Source organism: Lontra canadensis, unplaced genomic scaffold, assembly GCF_010015895.1.
Source record: "Lontra canadensis isolate GAN:19392208 unplaced genomic scaffold, GSC_riverotter_1.0 scaffold3, whole genome shotgun sequence".
In the NCBI taxonomy this organism is placed as follows: Eukaryota; Metazoa; Chordata; class Mammalia; order Carnivora; family Mustelidae; genus Lontra; species Lontra canadensis.
The window spans coordinates 14,450,879-14,462,636 of NW_022630997.1; the positions used below are offsets into that span (position 1 = coordinate 14,450,879).

The 11,758-nt window shown below is 43.1% G+C and overlaps 1 protein-coding gene across 1 annotated transcript; it reads right to left on the minus strand.

Moving 5' to 3' along the window:
- Positions 1-689: 689 nt before the first annotated feature.
- GSTO1 (glutathione S-transferase omega 1) lies at positions 690-11,193 on the minus strand. The gene is made up of 6 exons (XM_032880671.1): positions 11,058-11,193; positions 10,727-10,835; positions 7,374-7,596; positions 5,392-5,490; positions 1,655-1,761; positions 690-919 (listed from the first exon to the last, which is right to left on the minus strand). Exons 1-6 carry the CDS (start codon positions 11,089-11,091, stop codon positions 766-768), a joined length of 726 nt encoding a protein of 241 aa, XP_032736562.1. The 5' UTR covers positions 11,092-11,193; the 3' UTR covers positions 690-765.
- Between the last annotated feature and the right edge of the window lie 565 nt (positions 11,194-11,758).

An 11,758-nucleotide genomic window follows, 5' to 3' on the forward strand; every position in this document is an offset into this window, starting at 1 on the left:
GCCTCTTAAGGACTCACAACCTCGGGATCTGGGTGAAATCATCTGTAGAATGAAATGATGCTCTCCGACCTACCTTCTTCTCATGGAGGTGAGGTGATGATCAAAATTAAATAGAAGCCCAGTGGGCCACGGACGCGTCGGGAAGATGGGATGAGTATTTCTGAATTACTCATCCAGACTTGTGCTGAACTGATGGATGGGGTTTTCACAGTATTTAATTACATCGATGGGGTCCGCCTGCTAGGTACCCAGCACTGGAGTTGGTAGGAAAAGTCTGAAGGGGATTGAGATTGGAGACTGGGAGACCAAATAGGAGGCCACCTAGTCACCTGACTTTGAGGTGATACGAGTCTGGTCCTCACTAGTGACAATGGGAATATAAAAGACGGTGATGCTGATGGAAAGGAAAGAATGAGGAACTGAAAACTGGAGCGGGTAGCTCTTGAAACAAGTTATCTAAGTGGAGTGTCCTATAGGCAATAAGAAATCTAGGTTGAAGTCCAGTTCTCACCAGAGATGATGACTTAGAGGTTTTTAGCATAGACTACGATAAAACCCTTAGAATCACAGAAGTATCCTGAGACAGGAAATGTGCTTACACTTCCGCAGGAGGGCCTTAAGGAAACCCCACAGTTTAGCCATGATGTCAAATCAGAGAAGGTGATCCAGTGAGACGTGAGAGCCCTTGATAAAATTAAAGCTTATTTTATTCATATTAATGAAGGAAAATGTCAGACATTTCTTCCCTGCCAATTCTTGCCCCCATCAGAGCCCAAAGTCACAGGCCTCGGGGCTGTTCTGCAAGTAGAGTTTGAGGAAACCTTGAAGGGCCTTAGGCTCGATGAGAAGGGCTGATACCGCGGGATCTTTCCTCATGGCTGCCACCCAGAGCTTAAGTTTTGGAGTGTGGTCTATACAACTGTGGGAAGGGAAAAGGTAGAAGGCATTACAAAGGCTCCTATTATCATTAGCACTCTGCAGTTTTTGTTTTCCTCTAATCTTTTAAATACTTCTTTAAAATGCACATAATTAGGATATTAGATTTGGAAGATATTGTAAAGGTCTTTGTTTTATGGACAAGGAATCTTAGAGAGTGAAGTGACTTGCTCAGTTAGCATGAGAATTTGTCCAGGCAGACTAGTAACTTTTTAAAGGGAGAACATGAAAGACAGCCATGAATGTTACATATTTATTCTATAGCCAGACTGTGACTAAAAATAACCCTGAATAACTCCAAGCTCTAAGAATTGACAGTAAGCTGATTTGGCTGCCAAAATTCAGAACGTGAGTTTGAAAGAGTGTGGGAATCCTGCCGGTAAATGGGAGGTAACACTGGTCAGACAATCCTGCATGACATGCTATAAAAAATATACCTCCTTATGGATCTTTAACCAGAAGGGAAGGAGTAAGTTACTTTTAAAAGATTTTACTACATGTTCTGGAACTCTCTGTCCACCCCACCCCCACACACTCCAGGAGTGAAGAAGGGTGGTGAGTACATGCCCTGGATAGTCCAAGACTCTCCTCCTGTCTGCCTGTTCCCATTCATACCAGTTATATAAAATATTCTAATTTTTGTTCAGAAAAAAGGTCAATATATCCTCTTCCAATTAGCATTATCCTAACTTATGCACAAAATATTCAAATGTCTTACTCATTTAACTCCAGAATTTCCATTCGTTCAAACCAGGGCCAGATGAGGTAATCAATCATAGAAAGAGAATTGCCACCAAAGAAGGTTGTCTTCTTATTGGTAAGAACCTGAACGTTAAACAGCAGAAGAGTACTTGTTATTGGTGCATTTAATAAGACTCATCATCAGAAATGATGAAAGCAAGTTTAAGTAGAGCAAGTGAGAGCAGCAGCTTTTACTCTGACATATTCAAGCTGGCATTTTGTTTGAACTTTAGCATCTCCTGGTTTGGGATGAAGGCAACAACCAATAAAATAAACTGGAAAGTAGAGAAAAATAAAGCAAGCAACAGAATATGAGATCTTTGTGATACATATATCCAACAAAGGACTGGTATTCAGAATATAGAGAGAACTCCTGGGAATCAATAAGAAAAAAGGCAAACAACTCAATAGAAAATGGGGCAGACTTGATCTTCAGAAAAAAAGGATATTCTAATGGCCAAAAACCATGTGAAAAGGTATTCAACTACATTAGTCATCAGGGAAATGCAACTCAGAGCCAAAATGTCATACTACACATCCATTGTAATAACTAAAATGAACAAGACAAAGTTAACAAGGGTGTGGAACCACTGCTGGTCGGAGTCTAAGCTGGTACAACCGTGTTTTAACAGTATGTACTAGAGCCAAGTGCATGCATTCTCTAACCCAGTAATTCTACTCTTTGGAAATGTGAACACATGTTCAACAAAAGATAGGTGGAAGAATGTCAACTGCAGCACAATTTGTAATAGCCCCAAAGTGGAAACATTTACTGTCTATCAGGAGTAAAATGGATAAACTGTGCTACAGTCATATATTGAAAGGATAGGAAAGAACTGCATACAAAAGAGATGAATCTGACAAAGCTGATACTGTATGAAAGAAGCCAGACCCAAAAGAGTGCATATTATAGAATTCCATATGTATAAAGTATAAAAACAGCCCAAACTAATGTTTCTTGATATGGGTGCTAGTTCCATGACTATGTTCACTTGGTAAAAATTCATCAAGGTGTACTCATGCTTTGGGTACTTCTCTGTATATAACACTTCAATAAAAAACGGACTCAAAATACACTGGAAATAACTGGGTTAACCGTTAGACCAATGTCAAATAAAATTATTTGAAAACCAAACACAAAGAGTATGTTTCTGAAATTCAAGAATGTGCACTGGTGTTAATGGTTTTGCCAAAGTAGAGGAACTAATTAACACCTAACCAACTTAACTTTTTATAAAACTTTCATAGTTTTCCTCAGGGCCCATATAACATTCTGCATTGTAGACTGATGGCTTATACCTACTGGTATATTTGTCTTTTGTCCACAACCAAGCTAATCATCGAAGAGTATAGACCGTATCTTATTTTCTACCTCTCACACTATCCAGGAGAGTGCCTTGCAATTATTAGGCACTCAGAATTGTACAACAAATCAATGTTAACTGGGTCTGTCCTTCAACTGTAATGTCTGGTTATTATATTGTGTATAAATAAAATTAAGTATGGCAGTTTCAGTCAGGACGAAATAATCTGCTCAACAGGCTAAAACATGGAAATGGCACTACTCACTATAAGGCATGAGTTCTTAATCTGGAGTCTATGAAGGCAGATGGGGAAAAGGTATAATATACTGCCCTCCTTCCCTACCAACACCAAATTTAGCAGGTATTTCCATAATGAAATAAACCACAGTAGAATTAATCTTATATATTTTAACTTAAGCATTTAAAAATGCTGAGAAGGGGTCCATAGGCTCTAGTAGGTTGCCAAACACAAAAGAAGTCTTAATCTTCAAAGAAACAGTATCCCACATGTATTCTCTGACTATAATGTAATTAAATTAGAAAATAGCAAAAGGTTTAGGAAACTTACAAGTACACTGATAAATAATAGCTAGGCAATGAGAAAATCACACTGGAAACAGCATAAAAAGCCAATTTAGAACAGAACAATGAAAACTTGCCTATTAAAACTTAATTGGGGGGTGCCTGGGTGGCCCAGTCACTAAGTCTCTGCCTTCGGCTGAGGTCATGATCCCAGGGTCCTGGGATCGAGCCCCATATCGGGCTCTCTGCTCGGCAGGAAGACTGCTTCTCCCTCTCCCACTCCCCTTGCTTGTGTCCCCTCTCTCACTGTGTCTCTGTCAAATAAGTAAATAAAATCTTAAAAAAAAAAAAATCTGTCTTTAAAAAAAAAAAAGAAACAACCTTAATTGGGCATAACTAAGATATTATTTAGAAGTAATATATTGGTCATTAATGCATTATACAATCAAGAAAAACTGAAAGTAAGTGCATTACCTACTGAACTCCTCAACTAGTCAGTAAAAGAAACAGCCAAACCTATCAAATGATTTCAGAGATTAGAAATGCAGGGAATATGGACACTGGGGACGGTATGTGATATGGTGAGTGCTGTGAAGCATGTAAGCCGGAGGATTCACAAACCTGTACCCCTGGGGCAAATAATACATTACATGTTAATAATGAATAAAAAAATTAAGAAAAAAAAAACAGGGAAAGTAACCCAACTCATTTTATCAAATTAGACTATCCTTAATATAAAAAACAAAAACATTATGAAAACAAAATAATACAACCTCATTAATAATATGCAAATTATTTAAATATTAACTAGTTCTCAAGTTTTTATCTCCGTAATGCTAGGATGGTTCAACACTAGAAAAATCAACACCATATTCATCAGATTAAAGAGAAAAAAATTCCATGAACATCTCAATAGATGTGATACAGATAAAACATTCAACAAAATCACATTCATGATTTTTGTTAAAATCAGAAAACTAGTGGGGCGCCTGGGTGGCTCAGTGGGTTAAGCCTCTGCCTTTGACTCAGGTCGTGGTCTCAGGGTCCTGGGATCGAGCCCCACATTGGGCTCTCTGTTCAGCAGGGAGCCTGCTTCCCTCTCTCTCTCTGCCTGCCTCTCTGCCTACTTGTGATCTCTAGCTCTGTGTTTCAAATAAATAATCTTTTAAAAAAAAATTAGCAAACTAGTTAACTTTCTTAATGAAAAAAAAATTCCAAAAAAATCCACAACAAGCTAAATACTGATAAAATATTAGGATGCATTCCCATACAAGGCAGGAACTATGTCTTCCCTCAGTAAAAACCCAAGGCTGAGAGTGCATGTAATGTCTCAAAACCAAGAGAAAGACTTGATCTATAGGCCCAAAGGGTAGCTGTGCCCCAAAGGAGGTAAAAACTCATCCAGTCTTCTCCAAGTGTCTTTATGAGTCATGACAAACTCTGGTGAGAAATGTTTAATATGTAGAAAAAAGAACACAGCATGGTATGTATGCTCTGATTACAGTTATGTTAACTTTTTCCTTCCTTCCTCCCTCCCTCCCATTTTGTTTTAATATACGGACAAGGACTAGACACAGGCATACAAAAATGAAAACAGGTGACAAACTGTGGAAATGTTAGTGCATTTTTTTTCCTTGTTATTTTACTGTCAATGTGACAAAATATTTTAAAAGCAAGCCATGACAAAATATTTTTAGGTGTTTTGGTTTCTATCCTAAACATGACAGCTTACAGCAATCTGTCCTAACCTAAAATTCCTTATTTGGTGTTATTACTAATGGCCACAAACTGCTTTGGGAAAGGGGAGTATAAAGAACAGTGTAGAAAGAAGAGGAGGCTGGGATATAGTATATCATTTACTCTGACAGAACCTTGGAGAAGAGATTACCTCCTCTAGCTTGCTGAGTTCTTTCCGCAATTCTTCTTTTTGGCCAGAGCAGTCTTCCTCATTCTGTTTTCTCAAAACGCTTGTTACCAAAGATGGGACCTACACAGAGAAAAAATTCTTAGTTACCAGTGAGGCAAACTACACCGGCCCCCTCACAGAAAAGCATGATTGAGCCCTCAGAGTCCCAGATCATGGTGCTCAAGAAACCTGAAAGGTGCACCAATTCCTGTGTTCACAGAAGTCGGGTACTGATCTTAGAAACAGTTTTGGGGCATAAGGTGCTGTTTTGGTCAGAATTTGATAAGTTGCGATTAACAGAACCCACTTTGGTGAGTTTGGGCCAAATGTGTCTTAAAAAGACTCACAGAATTATTGAGAGGCTGACAAAATCAAGAGACAAAACTTATTTTTTGTATGGCTTTAAGTCTCCAATGTTATGTGTATATACACACACACATCTATATATACACACACACACATCTCCAAAGCTTCAGGACCTTTACTGTTAGTCTACGTGTCTCAGTGTCAGCTTCTCAGAAGATGATTGGGCTGGGGACGCAGGTGGGGGCATTTCTGGTTTGCTGAGCTATAGCCAGGAGAGTGGGGTCATACGGTACCCAAAGCTACCTCTTCCCTGAATGTGAGCTGGGAAGTAATGGTGGGCATCTCCAGCTTTTAGCTTATTTTCTTTTGAAACACTACAATGAATCTCTCTCTCATTCTTTTTTATTTAAAGTACTCTCTACACCCAATGTGGGGCTTGAACTCACAACCCCGAGGTCCAGAGTAATATGCTCTACCGCTTGGGCTAGCCAGATGTTCCCCATAATGAATCTTTGTTCCTTTTTTTTTTTTTTTAAATCCTCCAAAATCTTTCTTGTAATTGTCACATTCCCTCTCCATCACTTCAACCATGGCATCTGTGCTATTCTTCCCTCTTGTGTGCTAAGCTAGATAACTCCCTCTTTCTTCCCCCACTGGTTTCCCTTTGCAATGTCTCCTTACACAATGTGCTCTCTCTGTAAGCTTCACCTTCTAGGTATTTCTTTAACCATTTAAAGAAGACAAGATATGCTGATACATATCCTGACAAATAACAGGGCTACAGAGATAACCAGACACGCCATTCTGGTTGTTCACTGTTGGGCATTTCTTTGTTAGTAGCAATTGTTTGATTATCTACAACCCTGACACTGATTGAGATACAAAGAGTTCTTCTACAGGAATGCCATTGACATTGTCACCTAATAGCTACGGCCAACACAAAGTAGATGCCTGCTGCTAGACTCCTTGGCCAGAGAGCCAACATTGCATTTACCATGAGTCAGACTCTGCTCTAGGTGTTTTATATAAACTGGTTTTTATCTACAAGAAGAGAGAAATTATTATACTCCTCTGACTCCTCAAATGATAAGCTGAGGCACAGAGGTAAATGAGTAACTTCCTCAGAGTCACACCACTAGGTCGTGCAGAGCTGGTCACAGACCTGGACAGTGAGCCAGCAGTGATGGGAACACTGCCTCACCCCAAAGGAGCTCAGAGACTGGGTATAACACACAGGCAAGAAGGTGGGCACTCACTGACCAGGAGAAGTTAGCACCTGAGGGACCACACAGAGCTGGGCACTGACCCCGCCTGGACAAGCTTCTGGAAGGCAGCAGAAGCTAAGGAGATAAATGAAAGAGGACTTAGAGATAACCAGGCAAAGTGAGAAAGGGGAAGAGCCTTCCAGCAAGCATTCAGGAGTAGGCGGTGAGCGTGGGAAAACAAAACATTCAGTGTGGGAGGAACAGTGCCTGAAGAGTGAAGAGGGCTGACTTTGGAGAGCCAAGAAGCAGACACCAGATGGCGAAGGGCTTGCAGATAAGAACACAGCTGTGTTTTCCTTTCCCACCTCATTGAATCATAAATGACAGCACTGATTTAGCTTAAAAAACAAAGTTTTTTTTTCAAACAGGAGCTGAAATTTCTTATACACACACCTTAGAAAATAACTCAAACACCATCTTCTGACGAGCTTTCTCATAGGGGTCGTCTGGCAATAGCTTCTTTCCTGGATATACATCATCCAGGTACTCACAGGTGATGGCAGATTCGTAGATCAGTTGACCCTGACTGTTTTCCAGAACTGGCACCAGGCCAAAGGGATTCTTCTTAAAGAACCACTCAGGCTTACTTTTCAGGTTGATGTTGATGATTTCATGCCTGAAAGAGACACAGAAGACAATGAAGACAGTGGAACTTTTGGGGGGGGGCGGGGGTACTTCTGAGCAAATCCTCACTGGCCCTACCATCTACCCAGCTGACCAGACCCCAAATGTAGGATTTGATTCAGCTTGGTTCCTTTTCCCTTGCTCCCTCTTCCTCAAGTCCAATGGATCACAAGATCTGTCAGCTAGATCTCCAGATCAGAGCCTTTTCTCAGCCTTACCCCTGCCTCCTCGTCCAAAACACCAGCCTTTTTAAGCTCGACCTCCACAGTGGTCTCCCAGCCGCCTCTCTGCTTCCACTCTGCCCTCCCTACCTGTGTGTTGCACAACAGAAGTGAACTGGATCAGGCCATCCTCCTGCCTGCAACCCTGTGATTGCTCCTCATTGCAATGAGGATAAAACTTCAAGCCCTCCATAGCATGTGATCTGGACCTTTCTTACCTGTCACACCTGTTCCCAGGATTTACCCTCTGGTCATTACAAGCTGGCCACACTGGTGTTTTTATACTCCTTGAATTTGCCAAACAGGTTCTCACCTTAAAGCATTTACATTTTTTGTTCCTCTGATCTCTGCCGGTCTTCTCAGGTCAAATGTCACCTCCTCCAAGAGGCCCTCCCTGACTATGCTCTCTGAAGTTGCTTAGAGCTTCTACTAGATGATCACCTTGTTTTACTTTCTTCATTGACCTGATGATATGTATCTGAAATTACACCGCTCGTTTATTTACATGTTCATTATGTCACCTCTCTAGATTGTAAGCTCCATGAAAGCAGGGATTCTGTGTGCCTTGTTCATATTAATAAATGTAAATGAGCGAAATTTTAAAAACAGATATAAATGCTATGAAGACAATAAAAATGGTTTCAGGGCACTCAGTAAATATTTGTTGAATGAATGAATAAATAAGTGCAAATGCCTCATGATTGTGAATAAGATAAAGATACTCTATTTTGGGCTTATTCTAATTGTAAATTATCTGAGGTAACCAATTGTATTCACTACCTAGTATATGAGAATTAACATGAAAAAATTCAATTCCTTTTGCTAAATTGAAAAGAAAGTTCCTCATTTTTACAAGATTATTAAGGAATCCAAAAAAATCTACCCATAAAATAAAGTTGCAGATTAAATGTCCATGCACTGGTATTTTTTAAAATGTTACATAGGTAAATCACACTAAGCAAACCCAAAAGGAAGAAAACAGATGAAGTCCAAGCTATATTCAAATTATAATTAGATCTAACTTGTTTCTTGCCTGAGAGATTGTAGAAGAAATAAGAGACAGGAAGTTTCACAGAATTGTTAAAGCCAGGTCCATATGATTGTAAAGCTGGTTAAATTGTTCAATAGAACAGGTTAGTTACTCAAAAATAGTATATGCAAACCCATTCCCCCATCCACCTCCATAGTTAGAACAGTGTTTAGTTTGAGGATTTAAATGTATAATCCCTGATGGAAACAGGAAGGGCTACACTGAACACTAGAAGATATTTCTGTATCAAGTGGTTCATGTGTTGACAGATTATTGGACACTCGGGTACCAGCCATCAAAAGAAATACAAGGCCGGCTCCCTGCCAAGGAATTATCAACATTTCTGAAATTTTATACCATGAAAACAAAAGGTAGATCCTGGGCTTTTGTAATAAAGAAGGTTCTTAGAACACACATGCATGTGGTAACCTGACAATAGGAGCCAACAAGTCAATATACCTGCCACAACAAGCTGGAAAATGTACTTTTTAGAGAAAACCGTGCTTTGTTAGGTGATACATGTAGCAAAAATCTAGCACCTCTCTAATGAAAGTCTTCTGGGTGGCCAGCTAAAACCGGATCCAGGAACATAGATCTCTGTTGTTTGCAGGACCTGGGGCTGTTACCATTCTTCATCCCCATACACACACTATTTTGGTAAGACCAGTTCAGTTTTTCTTGGAAAACTATCCCAGTAAATAAGGTGGGGTTGTTTTCAATTGGAGTTTCAGAAGGGCCCAGAAACCAGGACTCTATATCCCCCAATCCAGCTGTGCCTTCCTCCTGCAAAGGATACATCTTTTTTCAATCCAATTTGAGTAAGATTACTCTTACTTGCAATAAAGGAATCCTAATACTGCAGATACTGCAGTATTTGGATAAAATACAATGTTCTGGATAAATGGTACTAAATGCTGAGCATTTTGCTATGTGTTCAGAATCAATTTCATCCAAATAAGATGCAAATCTTAGTGAAATGATGGCTAATCTGAAGATTTTTTTTTTTTCCCCTTTAGAATGCATCTCACATTCTTTTGAGGAAAATTGTCTGCCAAATTCTCCCCCTAGAAGACTAAAGTTAGTTTATAAACCCTAAGCACACGGATGGGAAATTTCTTAGGAATGGGAGCTATGTTTTAAACTTCCATACCACAAGTATCTAATGTCTGCTCAACAGAGTCCAAAGATCATTCGAAGGGAGCCAATGCAGATGGATATTTGGTGTCAGGAACCAAGTGACTATTGCATATTCCCATGGATAACCAATACGCCAAAAAACATTTGGTTTTTAATTTCAAAGAGGCTTCGCAGAAGACTGAATTTTTAGGCATGCACACTTTGACTCAACAACCCAACCTACAGAAATATGCACAGTACAGCTGACTCAGGACTCTGCCAGGAGGGGTAAGGCCTGGACTCGGTACTGAAATAAACTACCAACCATTAGGGAAGGGGCTGTATAATCAGAGTAACAGCAAACAGGATCACATAAAACAGGCGTGAACGTAGAAGGTGCGGGTAAAGCCAAAGGGCAGCGGACCAGGAATCAGAGATCGACCAGAGTTGAAAGAGCCCCTGCTGGTCATTACCTGTGCTCTCCGCTAACCACCAACCTTACAAGAGCCTCAGCTTTCCAAATCCATAAAAATGATCAGACTGATCGAAATGGGGTGTTCTTAACTGTTGTCATCTGTGGCATTCCTCCCACCCCTCACCCCGGGAAGTGGGTTCAAAATTTGCTTTGTTCCCCCCCCCCCCCCCACACACACCCCGAACGTCTGAGAATGGTTTATTTTGCAGGAAAGGAAGCCCCTGGGGCCCTACCGGAGAGACCCACCCGGCCGCCCCCGCAGCAGCTGCCGGGTCCTCACCTGATTCCCTTGGCCTTCAGAACCAGGAGTGTCCTCTGGGCGTACGGGCAGAACCTCATGCTGTACACGCGGATCAGACCCTCGGGGACGGGTCCCGGGGGCGCGCTTCCTGCGGGGGAGACGCTGAGGCGCTCACCGCCGGGAAAGCGACGGGGACCCCCAACCTCCCGCCATCCCAGGACCAGGCCGCCGAGAGGTCGCGCGCGCTACGGCCCGATCCCCGTGGGTGGGGGACCCCCCCCCTCCCCCGTGGCTCCGGAGCAGCCACACCAGGACACACGACTGTGAGTCGCCGAGCTTCCCCCCGCCTCTCGCGCCCGGCCGGCCTCACCCTTCGCGAGGCTCCGGGCCGACCCTCCCGACATCGCGGCGCAGCACAGACGGATCTCACGCTCCGGGTTTGCAGGCGATTCAGGAAGTGGGTCGCCCCTCCCTCCGTCGTGTCTTCCTGCCCTCCTCCTCTCCCAAGTGCCTGCGGCGGTCCGCGGTCATCTCGGGGAGGACTGTGTACCCCAGCCCCGCGTCGGCCCGGGCGCTTAAAGAAAAAACCGGCGCGCGGCAACTCCCGTGGGCGGCCTTGGCCGCCGCGCCCAGGCTCCCTTTGCCGCTGTCTGCAAGGAGGGACGCGCCGCCCCTGGGGCCGAGGGCCTGCAGGGAAATCGCCGCTGAGACGCCCACCCTACGCGCCCACCTCCGGCCCCGCAGCCCCGGTTTTGCCTCGCTGGCGCTAGAACACCGCGGCTGGTGCTCGTACCAGAGTGTGCTGTGCCGGCCGAGAGAGGCGCCCACGTCCAGAGGCGCAGGAGAAGCTCCAGAGAGGCTCAGGACAAGCTCGGCACCCAGGCCATTCCCCCTCCCAGAAGGATGGTGGTCTTCCCGCTGGCCTCCAGGCGGGTCCAACCCTCAGCCTCACCCAGACTCTGATCCTCCCCGCAGCCGCTGCTCTCACGTGGCACCCCCCTGGTTGCCGTTCTCCTTCCGCCGCAAAGCGCCCCTGACTTCAGGGCTTGGAACCCCGGGCCCAGAGCTCGC

Coding starts and splice junctions, on each gene's coding strand:
- GSTO1 (XM_032880671.1), bottom strand. CDS start 11,091: ATGTCGGGAGGGTCGGCCCGGAGCCTCGCGAAGG. Junction 10,836..11,057: donor GGCCCGGAGCCTCGCGAAGG/GTGAGGCCGGCC, acceptor TCTCCCCCGCAG/GAAGCGCGCCCCCGGGACCC. Junction 5,491..7,373: donor TGTTTGAGTTATTTTCTAAG/GTGTGTGTATAA, acceptor TTCTCTGTGTAG/GTCCCATCTTTGGTAACAAG.